The sequence below is a fragment of the Lepidochelys kempii genome, chromosome 1 (genome assembly GCF_965140285.1).
Source record: "Lepidochelys kempii isolate rLepKem1 chromosome 1, rLepKem1.hap1, whole genome shotgun sequence".
NCBI classification, from domain to species: domain Eukaryota; kingdom Metazoa; phylum Chordata; order Testudines; family Cheloniidae; genus Lepidochelys; species Lepidochelys kempii.
Window position 1 is genome coordinate 241,195,101 of NC_136380.1, and position 13,514 is coordinate 241,208,614.

General features: G+C 44.6%; 2 protein-coding genes across 4 annotated transcripts in view; one reads left to right on the top strand and one right to left on the bottom strand.

Moving 5' to 3' along the window:
• The window catches only part of BID (BH3 interacting domain death agonist), a 536,402-nt gene that overhangs the window by 316,038 nt on the left and 206,850 nt on the right, over window positions 1-13,514 (top strand). The gene's annotated exons all lie outside the window — the stretch shown is intronic.
• CECR2 (CECR2 histone acetyl-lysine reader) overlaps window positions 1-13,514 on the bottom strand; it is a 140,074-nt gene that overhangs the window by 126,107 nt on the left and 453 nt on the right. Inside the window, exons 1-2 of one of the 3 annotated variants that reach the window (XM_078849801.1) lie at window positions 8,996-9,406; window positions 6,299-7,942 (exon numbers count right to left, since the gene is read on the bottom strand). The exons of 1 other annotated variant lie outside the window; for it this stretch is intronic. In XM_078849801.1, coding sequence (XP_078705927.1) covers window positions 6,299-6,307 — 9 coding nt within the window. In that variant the 5' untranslated portion in view covers window positions 6,308-7,942; window positions 8,996-9,406. Of the gene's footprint in view, window positions 1-6,298; window positions 7,943-8,995; window positions 9,407-11,388; window positions 11,537-13,514 lie in introns of those variants that run through there. One more of the 3 variants, XM_073320023.2, reaches the window with a different exon arrangement.

A 13,514-nucleotide genomic window follows, 5' to 3' on the forward strand; every position in this document is an offset into this window, starting at 1 on the left:
ACATTTTCCAGAGGCTGCGTTCATTATGGAAGATACCTCACAGCTGAGGGTGAGCAGGGAATCAAGGGAGGGTCTTCTCCAAGACTGCGGCTTCTGCCCTGGCCCTTATGCGGCCCGCCTGTGTGCAGCAATGGTCCATCCCCGTCCCCCACCCCACCAGTGACAGCAGAATGGCACAGGAAAGTTACCATTAATGGAGCAAGAAAGAAAGCAGCTCTGCCAAAGAACCTACAGCAATGGATTGCCCAGTATCTCCATGAGAGTTTCCTGGAGATCTCTGAGGCAGATTCCCGTGAAGTGAGGGAGTCAATCAACACCCCGTTCCACCACTCAGACTAGGCTTGTGGTGGCATGTGCATCATACAGACACAAGCCTGCTTTCTGCAACCCTCCGGCCCCAACAACTCACTTCAGCAATTCCCAAAATCAAAGCCACTTACCAGAGGCCTCCTCTCCTGTTTGCGCTTCACCAAGCTCTGACAGCTGTGACTGGCTAGAGCTCCTGGCTGCATGCATCTCTGACCTCCGAGTCATCCTCTGCCTCTGGGTCCCCCTCCCCCTCCACATCCTCATCCAAGATTTCCTCCTCCTGGCTTGGTCCCCTCTCGACTGACCACTGAAGTATCCATAGCGGCCTTCGCAGTGGAGGTGGGGTCACCACCAACTATCGCGTTCAGCTCTTTGTAGAACCGGCAGCTCGTGGGTGCCCCGGAGCGGCGGTTTGCCTCTCGCGCCTCGTGGTAGGTGTTCCGCAGCTCCTTCACTTTCACCCTGCCCTGCAGTGTGTCCCGGTCATGGCCCCTTTCTGTCATGCATCATGAAATCTGTCCATAGGTATCATAATTCCTATGGCTGGAGCGTAGCTGGGACTGGACAGCCTCCTCTCCCCCAATGCTGATGAGGTCCAGCAGCTTGGCATTGCTTCAAGCGGGGGATCGCCTGGTGCGTGGAGCAGACATCATCAACTGGAAAGATGCGCTGAGACCACTGCACGCATCACCGAGCAAACAGGAAGGGGACTTTCAAAATTCCCAAGGAATGTAAGGGATGGGGCTCACAGTTGGTCACCTGAGGGCAGGGCCAGAGATGCAATGACCACAGAGGCGAGAACAGGCATTGTGGGACACCTCCTGGAGGCCAATCACAGCCCTGTAATCAACCAGGGTGTCTACACTGGATTGTAGCTCCGGCGCAGGGTGTCTACACAGCATTGGAGCCCCGGCGCAGAAAGCTGTACCCTCTCGTTGGGGTGGTATTTTTACAGCGCTGCAATGGTGCAGGTTCTGCGCGCTAAGTGGCTTGGAAGTGTTTACACCTTGGGAGTTACAGCACAGAAAGCTGCTTTACTGCACAGAAACTTGCCAGAGTAGACAAGGTCTAACAGAGATTTGCACGGATTAACTGGCTTGATTTTTAATGGATCTAGTTAAACTACTGCTCTTTTCTAGAATAGACACGGTCTAAGAGACATTACCACCCTCATATTTCAACTCTCCCTGCAGTAACCTTTAAAACCAAATGTGTTAATTTTATGTACCAGGACCAACCTCTTCAGCCAGCTTCAGCATTCCAATTCTTGTTGCTATTTCACAGCTATATTTACAGTGGAAAGCCACATTTTAGCTAAGAGTTTACAAAGTAAAAAACGTTCATAAAGAAATACAACCTCCTTTAAAAGGACAAGCTTCTCAGGGTCAGTTTGCAGTGACAATCACAAAGTAAAGTCCTTGGGTGTAGTTTGTGTGGTGCCCAATCTTCAAAGGAGAAAAAAGCAAAACAAGCATGAAACCAAAAGGGAAAATTTGTGTTCCAGCAACTTTGGCAACAAACAAAATGCCCTAAAATCCATTTTCCTTATCAAGTGTTTTATCTGTTTATTTAAACAAAGGACTGCAGAGCACTTCTAATTACAGGAATGTCCCACCTAAGAGAATCTGCTAACACAGCCTTCCAAGGAACCAAGAGAAAAGGAGGACACAATAGAAAGGAGACTTGCTAAAGGGAATAGATCTGTTAAATTAACACATTTTCTGTCAACCAAATCAGCTGCCCCTAGTGCTATTGTTGCTGAAACAATGGAGACCCCAGGAATGGGCACCCATTAAAAAGAACAAGCCCGCTGAAAGGATACACTCTCTGAGGCAGAGAGCTTGTGCTTAAAAGAATTCGCTACTGTAAGGAAGGAGGAATCACTAGGCTGCATTGTTCTCACAATCACAGCAGATGCTGGTGCTTATAGTGACAAGGGAAAAATTAATTTTCATAAACATCTGCAATAAGCTTAAAAGCAAAAAACCTTTAATTTGGTTACTTTTAACTCCTTGATAGTCGTCATTTCCCTCTAGCCCTTTTATTGAGGAAGTTTTTCTTCAAATACTCTATGAAAGCATCCATAGACATTATAAACGTTAATTCTTCACCCATCAAGCAGGCACTTAACAGATGCCAGGGGCAGAATGGCACAGCAATATACAGTGCTATGCAGGGTGAGAAAAATCCCAGAGATCTACACATAACTTTGCACCACTTTAAAGATATTCTTTTATTATTATTTTAAAGTGGTGTAGTTACACAGGTGCCAACTACAGTGTGCACATTCAAACCACTGCAAACCTGGCTTGTTAATTAATGTAATCAGTTTTAAACCAATATACATCGCACGGGTTTGCACCAGTTTAACCAAACTGGTTTAAGCAAGCTGGTGCAAGTTTGTGTATAGAAAAACCCTCACAGGTGCAAGCAAACTGGTATGTTTGAACTGTTACGCACAGAGCTTTAACCTAACTTGGCTTTTAAACAGATTCAGGTTAAACTGGTGTAGTTTGTATGTGCAGACAACCCCTTAAAGCCATGCTCAGGGCATGTCTACACTAAAAACTTACGTCTACATAAGTTAAGTCGACATACAGCCACCACAGTAATTATTGCGGTTTTTCATGTCCACACTACCCTCTTTATGTCAGTGGCACACGTCCTCACTAGGAGCACTTCCACATCTGACTTAAGAGGCGCAGTATGGGGGCTGAGAGCCCAGGCTCTCAGCTACGGGTGGAGCTCCCCACTGGGAGCCCAGCAGCCACCCAGGCTCCCCACTCCAAGCTGAGATGTCACCCAGGTTCCCCTCTGCCTGCGGGGAGTCAGGAGCACAGGGGGGGCAGCTGGGCTCTAGCTGGAGCCCCCCACATGCCTCAGGGTGACAGGCTGAGCTCTGAGCCCCATGGAGTTTATGTTAGGGAGCCTACCAGTCTGTTTTGTCAATTTCACAGCTCCCACAACCAACAGCCATGTAAGTAACACAGTGTCTACAGGGATACTGCATTGCCCTAACTACACTAACATAAGCCCTACGCCTCTTGTGGAAGTGGAGTTACTATGTTGGTGTATTAGGGCGCTTAGATTGGCAGGAGCACGGCTGTAATGTAGACCAGGCCTCAGTCTCTTGTCCCCAGATTTACAGCAACCCTGATTTGCAGATTAAGAGGAGCCATAGCAAATTCTATTGAGTGTCCTGGACAGTAAAAAGAAGGAACTATGACAGGAGTAAGATGGGATTAGAAGGGTAAAAGGGTAACCAAACAAGATAGTTCAAATCTCCATCTTCATCTTTCTCAACCTCTTAATTTTACACCTCACCATTCCTGAAATCATGCCCTCCCGTTGGCTTTCCTGGGTCTGTGCTCTTCTGGTTCTACTACCTCTGAGCGTTCCTTCAGTGTCTCCTCTTCCTCTTCTCTCCATCTTTTGAGAACATCCCATATGGCTCCACAACTCCTCCAGCACCCTCTCTCTGTAGGGCCTTTTCTACACTTAAGAATTTTAGAAAAAAATTCCTGCCATGACTAACACTAGTATAGCTGTACCAGTGCACCTGTGGGAGCCCCAGGAATACAGCTCAAGCTGTATCAGAAGTCTTGTCTACACTAGGGTTACCACCGATCATAATGTTCCTTCTGAAATTCCCTAGGATACCCACAGTCTAGGCGACCTTGGTATACAGAGCTTCAGCTACCATCTCATAATTCTACCTCAACTCCTGACCTGTATCCCTCAATCTGATCCTGAAATTCCAGTTCCCTCTGTGACATTTCCTCCTGGATGTCTTGCCATCAATTTAACTGTCACTTGATCAAAATGGAACTCCTCGTTTTCCCTCCCAAAACCCCTTCACTCTCCCTATCTTAGTCACTGCTGAGAACATCCTCCTTCCTGTCACTCATATCCATGACCTGGGCATCATCTGACACCTCCCTCTCTCTAGACCTGTACATCCAGATTGCATCCATTTCTTACTATATCGTTTTCCATAATATTTATAAGATCTGTCCACACCACTAAAGTTCTTGTTGAGGCCCTCATAATCTCCCATCTTGACCACTGCAACCTTCTTTCTCTAGTCTTTCTGTCATACACCTGGGGTCCATTCAAAACACTGATGCTAAAATAATCTTCCTGGCCTGTTGTTCTGATAATGCGTCACCCCCACCCTTTCCTTCTTCAAGTTCCTCTCTTTTCCAGTGCATCAAAAAACAAGGTCTTAGTCCAGAGGTGTCAAACACCTAGGCTGCTTGATGTATTTTTATGACTGGCATGGTATATTGAGATTATGCAGAATTCAAGCATTTGTTTAAAAAAAGTTTCTAGCTCCCACGGCTGTGAAAATGTGAACCAAATCTGTTCCAGTCTGCAGACAATTCGAAACGATAACTGAGAAATGAACTCCCATGTCCCGAAACCTACAAGAAAGGAAATGTACGGGATGAAACAAACAGGTAGGGGGTGCCCTGTTTAGGAAAAAAGATAAAGGATTGTTCTGGTGTATCTTGGAGTGTGAAGAAACACATGGAATCCTTCCCCCAGGAGGCAAATGGACAGCATGCTTGATCATGAAAGGGGGGGTCACAGCCACCCTTGCTGTAAAGCGCTGCAAGGATTTTGGGTGAGCAATACTCTATAAGACATGAGAGTATCTTGTAAGTTAAGTCTAGGCTTTAGAATGTGTTTTATCATTTTATTTTATATGTAACCACTTGTTTCCAATATTTCAACTTGCTACTTACTCCTTGAAGCTCTAAATAAACTTAGATATGTTTATAGTGAAATCAAACACAATGGCTGTGTGTTAAGCACAGTGGTGATCTGAGGTAGACCTGGTAAGCTGGGGTGCATTGTTTCTTCAGAAACAGTGAATCTGTGAATACTGTGAGAGTCCAGTGGACCAAGGGTTGAACACTCCAGGGAGAAGCTCAGAGGGCTCAAAGGTTGGGGTGGGCCAGTCGCTAATCTGTAGAGTGACAGTAGGGCCTGCAAGACCTGGTGGGGAGTGCTTGTGTTGGCCATGGCCAGTGGTGCTGGGGAGCTGACCCATGGCAGAGACAAATAAGGCTTCCTCACAGGAAGGGCAGGTGACAGTGAGGAGCCTCACAACCCTTGATACCCCCAGGACGTGTCACACTGCCATTTTAAGTGTTAATTATTTCGCTTCTGACCATTTAGCAAACAGAAAAAAGCAGGTTGTGGAAGTGAAGTCCAAGAAGGTGGGAACTGGTGCAGGAGAGGAAATATAAAGAGAAAAGACACAAAGAGAGAGGAAGAGAAACAGACAGCAGAAATTGCTCCAGCCCTAAAGCATAGTTTCCCCACTAAGTTATAGTGAAAATCACGTGCTGGATAAATGATTGATAACTAAAAGCCTAGCTCCTACAAAAACATCATATTCCCCCCTTGATGTTTGTGCAAACCACGGATGTCAGCGAGAGTTCTACTGCGGAACAACAGCAGCATGTAGTCCCAATGTTATATATGCCAGCCCAAAGATCATAATTAAACACAGATTATGGATTTCTCCACAGAATAAATTAGACGCTTTGGCTAGACCTTATCTTTGAGGCGCTTCACAGCTTATTCACACCCTACATATTCGTTCTGTATCTTAGCCCACTGCACACCACCTCCTCTCCACAACCAACAATGCTAGCCTCTATCAGCAATTGTTTGCTTCTCCCGGATGCACCTCCATGTCCCTCACGCATGGAACAATCTCCCTGAACTAGTCTGTAAAGCTACCATTCAGTCTACTTTCAAAAGACGTCAAGGTCCTGTTCAACCTAGGATGCCTATAGAAAAATACTAACTGATAATGGACAGGCAAATGGCTAGTAAACTTCCTATTTATTTACATCTAGTTTAAAATATTTAACCAACTCAACCATATTTAGCTATAAACATAGCTGGTCTTTGTATATGTACACCCTTATTACTGTTTTCTGCCCAGTTTGTACTGAGTGATTGTTATACCTACTTGTTGCATTTGCCTTAAGCTGTAAGCTCTTCCAGGCAGGGACCATCTTCCCCTCTGCCCAATGTCTAGCACAACAGGACCTCAATATGTTTTCTAGATGCTACTGTAATACAAATAATAAATAACAATGGGGTGGTGACCCAAAGGAATAGCAGCAGAGGGGTGAGGTTTTAACAATATAATATTGGAGTGTATCGTTTACATAATTATCTCAATACATAACAGTTAAAGCACTGGAAAAGTTATTAAAAGAAAATGTTGCTGGCTACAAAGAAAGTCCCCCAGACTCCCAAACACTCACAGCAAGCTGGACCTAAACGACAGCAAGACCACAAGTTTCGGTGATACTTTGTTTCAGCAGGAAGGAAATTTTTAGGATGCTTAATTTCCATGTACCTTAACTTTTTGTATCAACTCAACTACATCCCAGAAGTTGATAGCAAGGGACGCTAGAAGTTCTGAAAAGTTGGAGATTTTGATACCCAAGAAAACATGAGAGGCCGTTGAGATGAGACAAATGCTGCTAAAATGTTACACAGTGAACTGTTGATATTTAAAAGTGCTGTCTTTAGGTTTCAGAGTAAACAATCCAAAAAGATGAATGCAGCCATTCAAACATTTCATGATATCATTTAATACTGATGGCAGAGTCAGGACAATAAACTCTGCACCGGTTTAATATTCTGTTCTTTTTTTAAAGATATTCTCGACAACCTTGGCATACGGCTATCAGTTATCTATTTTAAATGTAACCTTAGGTTCCAAAGCACTATTCTGGGGCAAGAAAGATACCACAGTAAATTCTATGGCTGTAACATCATGGATCACAAAGGACCCTGGTTACAGAAAATGAGGAGAACCCTAAAGGCATGGTAATGAGTCCTGATGTGGGCAACTATCATTTTAATGTTGACCTGTCCACAAAAGTGAATTTAGAAGTAGTGCTTTGATAGGCCAATGGAGGTCACAAAATTCTGACTCTGATGCTTTGTCTTAACTAGGAAAAAAAGATATATTTTTAACAAGTGATAAATAGCTCAGTGGTTTGAGCTTTGGCTTACTAAGCCTGGGGTTGTGAGTTCAATCCTTGAGGGGGCCATTGAGGCATATGGGGCAAAAATTGGGGATTGGTCCTGCTTCAAGCAGGGGGTTGGACTAGATGACCTCCTGAGGTCCCTTCCAACCCTAACCTTCTATGATTCTATCTTGGTGTAGTTTTAAACACATGGGAGGAAATGGGAGTAGCATGAAATAGATAAAGAGCAACGGGTCAGAAAACTGAACAGATAAGTGTTTAGATAGAGAAGGTAAAAATAGTCTGTTAGAACAGCGGTGCATTTTCTTACAGAGGGAGGGAGAGAAGTAGGTAATAATACAGTCAGTGTGTGAACTACATTGGGAGGCAGGAGGAGAAAAGCATCTTAAAGCCATAGTGAAGTTATCAGAGGCAATTTGCCCAAAGGCAACTTTAAAACCCACAGGAAAAGATTTATATTTCCCATATGCAATGTGGCTTTCCCCTTTTGCAAATCAACTAAGTTAACAATGTTTTGATTACTTTGAAGCACATACTTGAAAGTCACCCCCTTTTGATCCATCAATGCAGAGATTCTTAAATTGTAGTTCATGGCCTCCATGCACTTGCTAAAGGAACCAAAACAGCTGATTGGTGGCATGATTCTGGCTAATTTCCAGTTTCTCAACTACATGAAAATACAGCTGAAAATGTTAAACACAAGTCTTATCTTATTCATAAACAATTGCTGTAGCTGTCATAGGGATATTTCTATATGCAATTACAAATAGAAGGGGTAAATGTCCAAGAGACACACTGTATCGGGATAAGAAAAGGAGTACTTGTGGCACCTTAGAGACTAACCAATTTATTTGAGCATAAGCTTTCGTGAGCTACAGCTCACTTCATCGGATGCATCCAATGAAGTGAGCTGTAGCTCACGAAAGCTTATGCTCAAATAAATTGGTTAGTCTCTAAGGTGCCACAAGTACTCCTTTTCTTTTTGCGAATACAGACTAACACAGCTGCTACTCTGAAACCTGTATCGGGATGTGGACTGCACTATGGCTATGTCTCGACAGTGAAGAAAGAGTTGCTTTATTCATTCATGTTAGCGAATATGATTGCAGAAAGCACCTTTTCTGCATGTCAACACAAAGCCTAGGAAGAAAGTTGAGAACCTCTGCACTAGGGGTTTGTGGTCAGCCCTCTCTCCAAACTAGTATTTGAGGGGAAGAGGGCAAGTTCTCAATGTGCTGCCAATGTTAACAGCAGCAAGAAAACAAAATAATTTGATATTTAAAGGGGAATACAAGTTTGTACATAACAGCTGTTCCTCAAAAACAGTATGTAGTATCCTAATTTTACAAAAGCATGAGCAAAATTCTGCATGAACCCAAACATGTCCCAATGCACACACATGCACTCGCTCATGCCCCACTGAACTTTTGACCTGGTTGTAGCTGAACCCCTCCTGAGTCCACTGCTGTGTGATGCCGTGTAGATTTGAAAAGAGGAGCCCTGTGCCTTGTCAGGCAACTGCATCTGCTGAAGCCAGCATGGGGGCTTGGTGTTCAACACCGCCCTTCCCATAACAATACCCAGAGCCTGGCCTGATGGATGCACTTCTTTATCTGAGCCAACCAGCTTCATAAACCCACTCCCCTTCTCCAGCCTCTCACCACGCAATGGTCCAGGAAAAAGAAAACAAAACATCTGCTTCCCAGGTTTCTGACACGTACAGCTGCTGATGGCAGCCCACATCTGGAAGCTTCACTTTTTTTCAATTCAGTAAGTACAGGGCAAGAGGTTTGCATTTAAAAAGAAAAACAAAAGAGCTCAGATGTATCACTGTACCAAAATCACAGAGAACTTTCCAAGAATTATCAAGCAATCTACACAATAAGGCTACCTTCCTCCCAGCCTTCCCTGTACTCCAATTAAAGAGGAAAAATTGCCTATGTCTGATTTTACTTTTTATTATGATGAATAGACATTAAAAAAAACAGTCAGAAAAAAAAATTTAATGTTAGAAATTCAGATTTTGTCTACTCAAGAAACTCTATGGTGACTAAAAGAAAAGGAGTACTTGTGGCACCTTAGAGACTAACCAATTTATTTGAGCATAAGCTTTCGTGAGCTACAGCTCACTTCATCGGATGCACGTAGCTCACGAAAGCTTATGCTCAAATAAATTGGTTAGTCTCTAAGGTGCCATAAGTACTCCTTTTCTTTTTGCGAATACAGACTAACATGGCTGTTACTCTGAAATCTATGGTGACTGGAGAGCTAGTGAAATCTAACACTGCAAGAGACTGAAAGCCAGCAATTAAGAAAGGAAGGGATTTAAAAAAAACAAAAACAAAAAACAGAATTAGGACTTGTCTACATTTTAACTATGCCACCATAGTTAAAGCTGCAAAACTTTAAGCTGCAAATCTCCCTTTAGTGTAGACAGTTATAAAGATGTTTATACCAGTATAATTTATACTGGTTGGGGAACCAAATTAAGCTATATTGATGTAAAGAACTTTATATTGCATTTAACTGCATCTGCACACAGTCTTTCACTGACATGATCATGTCAACAAAAAAATATACCCATCACTGACATAGGCAGGCCAATAAAACTTTAAGTGTGGACTAACACTTAGTTTCAGATTCTGTTTGCTTGTTTATTTTTTGATAACACCTGTTTATAAACATTAGTGTCCTATGGCCATTTGAAAGAAAGGATCTCTTTGTGGAAAAGTGCACACTAGTGCCCCTTCAATTAAAGTGTAAGACCAAAATATACATCTCAGAGACACTCCTCCACACCCCATAATGTCCTTCAGCAAAACTGAGGGAAAAACAGACTGGATATGCATAATATTTCTAAGGTTAGAAACAAGCACACTCCTGAGAGATGTTGTTAAGCCGGCCTAACCCCCAGTGTAGACAGTTTTACTGCCTCTTGTGGAAGTGCATTAATTACAATGACCGGAGAACCCCTCCTGTTCCTGTAGTGAGTGTTTACACTGAAACGCTACAGTGTGGCAGCTGCAGTCTGACCGCTGCAGCATTTTAATGAAGACATAAGATATTCCTTCCCAATTTATTTCCAGGTGATGTCTGCTTCCCCACCCTAAGCAAGCTCTAGGAACTGATGTGGAGCTCAAATTCACTTTACAGGTAAAGCAAGTCAGATGCTAATTGCCCGCTAAGCTGAAATGCTAGTGAGTTGGCCTTTTTGTCATTGCAAATTTAGGTTCCTTGGAAGACTTCACAAGGCTGGGCCAAAGAGCCTCCCCACCCCACCCCTTTAGTGTTTTGCATCAATGGAGGGGGAGGGGAGTTCCCTTTCCAAAGGAGTTGCATCACTGAGAGACCTTCTCCTCTTTCAAGATTTCACACTGCATAAGGGATTCCCCCTCTTCAGAAATTCACATCCTGCTCAAGGAGTTTTGCCCTTTAAGAATTCACACATCCTGTTGAACCTTAAGCATCTCTGGAAAGGGGCCTTTGGAATTCACATTCATGGGGCAATTAGGGTCTTAAAAAAAGCTCACCACTGTACTGTTCTCTCAGTTTACTGCCAATATGCTGCCAAGATAGTATTTAGAAGCAAACAGAAAATATTTCTTACTGTGCCAAACTTTGCAGCATTTACCACCCAAAATACAAAATATTTACAAGACACTGCCCACAACCACATGTATATACCTGAAAATATATTTCAATTTAGAAAATAGTGCACTGCAGAGAGACAAGTGCTTGTGGCACTCCATTCAGCTCACTCCAGAAATTATTTGAAAGTTGCACAATTAACATAAATGTTCCCCAATGCATCCATCTACCCTGAACAAGATTTCTCAGCTTTTCAAATCATGAAAACAGGATCATCCACCATTAAGTTAAAACATCCAACATTTCCCACTACGATCCCACCCACCCACCCACGTACCCACCCACCAAAAGAAAAAACTGTCCATGCAGGAAGACTCTTACCAGTTTAGCAGAAGAGGCCAAATACAACTTAAAATTAATAAAGCATACTTTCTTGTGCAACCACATTTCAACAAAACATACCTACCTGTACTGTATTCAATTTATGCTCATTGCTGCCTAACTCCAACCCCATCCATGGTCTTCTTGTGTGTCTACAGCCAAGGGTGACACTAGTCAGTGCAGGTCACTGCAGGACAAGCTCCTCCTATCACAGCCACCATTTTGGGCAGTGACTGGGGAAGGGAACACATTTTATATTCTGCAAAGCACTGTGCAAGTTTCCAACTCTAACACTATATTTTATAATAGTAAACCAGATGATAAAATCCCAGTGCTATGATAATCTGTTATTTGATATATCAGTATTTGAGGGTAGTTGCTGACCCTAAATATCCTGGTTTCTTATGAGATCGCAAGTACTTTCTCTTGATTTCTTTAATATGCCCTTTCCATTCACTTCAGTATTTCTCTTCACTACCATATTGCACCATTGCACTTTTTCACCAAGCAGCTCCACCTTCCCCCAGCCATCTACTCTATATTTTACTCATGCATCCTTCCCACAAAACCCTCAGAAATCATCTTTGCTACTTGGCAAAACCTCTGCTTTTGATGCACACTTTAAAGTTTGAAAAAGCATCAGAGAAACACCAAAGTTGTTACATCTGTTACAAACAGATGGGAAACCCCAGGTTTAATCACATTGGTCTAAGGAGCTTATGATCTTGGGAGTCAGAGCTAGAGGCCCTGGAAGATCTATTGGGGTACACCCTTCGTTCCTCCTTTCTTTTGATCTCCTTATTCTCCACATTTCATGAATTCTGAAACATACACAAATTCACACAATCTATAGTTTAGAATATTAAGGAAGCAAATTGTACTGCACTTCAAACGTTTGTGGGCATTGGACAAAAACAAACAAACAATTTAAAGATTACATCAAAATAACTTAAAACTTAATTTTTAAACAAAAGTAAGAATAGCCATGAAGATAATGGTAAAGAGCTAGCCAAAAAACGTTACTAGAAAACATTAAGAATGGGGGATAAGGAAAACAGAGAAGCAAATGGCTTCTATAACAGAGAATGATTTTTTTTTCTTTCTGTAACTAAAACTGTAGCAACTGACTCGATAGTTTGCAGTGCTATACTCAGACGCTCTGATGGACAAAAATCATCATCACCATTACTTGTTTCAAACCCTTAAGGTGATTTACCGACATTTGGAGTTGTCTCAACATGACACCCTCCAAAACAACACCTCTCCCCACAACAAGCTAAGCCCGTAGGGGCAGCGTGAGACGGGAACAGCTAACACACAACCAGCCTCGGTAGCGCAGACCCTTCTGGCTTGAGTTCAATTGTCACAAAGCCTTGGGGCAGTGGTACCTCCACGCACAGCCGGGGAGAAGCCAAGCCCCCCTCCCCTCCCAGGTCCCTGCAGGCATAATGGTGGCACAACAACAAACTCCAAGCCAGCCGTCCGAGGGGACACCAGCCTCTCTCACAGCGGGGGGGAAGGGAGATTAGGAGGGTCCAGTCCGGATCTTTCGCCTTAGACTGTGTGGGGAGGGGAAGCAGCCTCCCTCCGCAGGGGTCGGTGCTCATGGAGATCAGGCAGCCACATGCCTGGCATCAGTCAGCAGCCCCTGGGGGAGGTGAGCACCCAGGCAGCTCCCGGCTCTAGTCCGCCCCGAAGTTTGTCGCGTGGGGCTGGTTGGGCGGCTCGGGAGCAGACGCGGCTCGGGGTCGGTCTAGAACTGGCCGAAGCGAAGCGGGATCCGGCCCGTGCCCGGGGCTTGGGGGCAGTTCAGATCCGGCTCGAGGCTTGGCATCGCCGGTCTCCCGGGGCTGCGGGGACCGGCTCCAGCCAGACCCTCCTGCGGCAAAGTCTCCGCCAAAGAAATTTCCCCCTGTGCACGGGATGCCCAGCAAGGATCCGGCTTCAACCCCCTGGCACGGAGCAGGGACCAAGCCCGGGCTGCGGGGACTGGGGGGAGGGGGCGGCTTTCCCCAAGGCAGAGGGGCCGCACCCCAAACAACCCCCCCAGCCCGAGAGCAGCCAGCGAGAGACCGCGAGGGAGCTCCCCGCCCAGCCCCCCAGGACCTCGGGCAGCGGCTCCCTCTCCGCCCCGAGACCAGGCGGGGCAGGCAGAGCAGCTGCCCGGGAACATGGGGCTGCGGCGCGGGCAGAGTTCCTACCCCGGGGCAG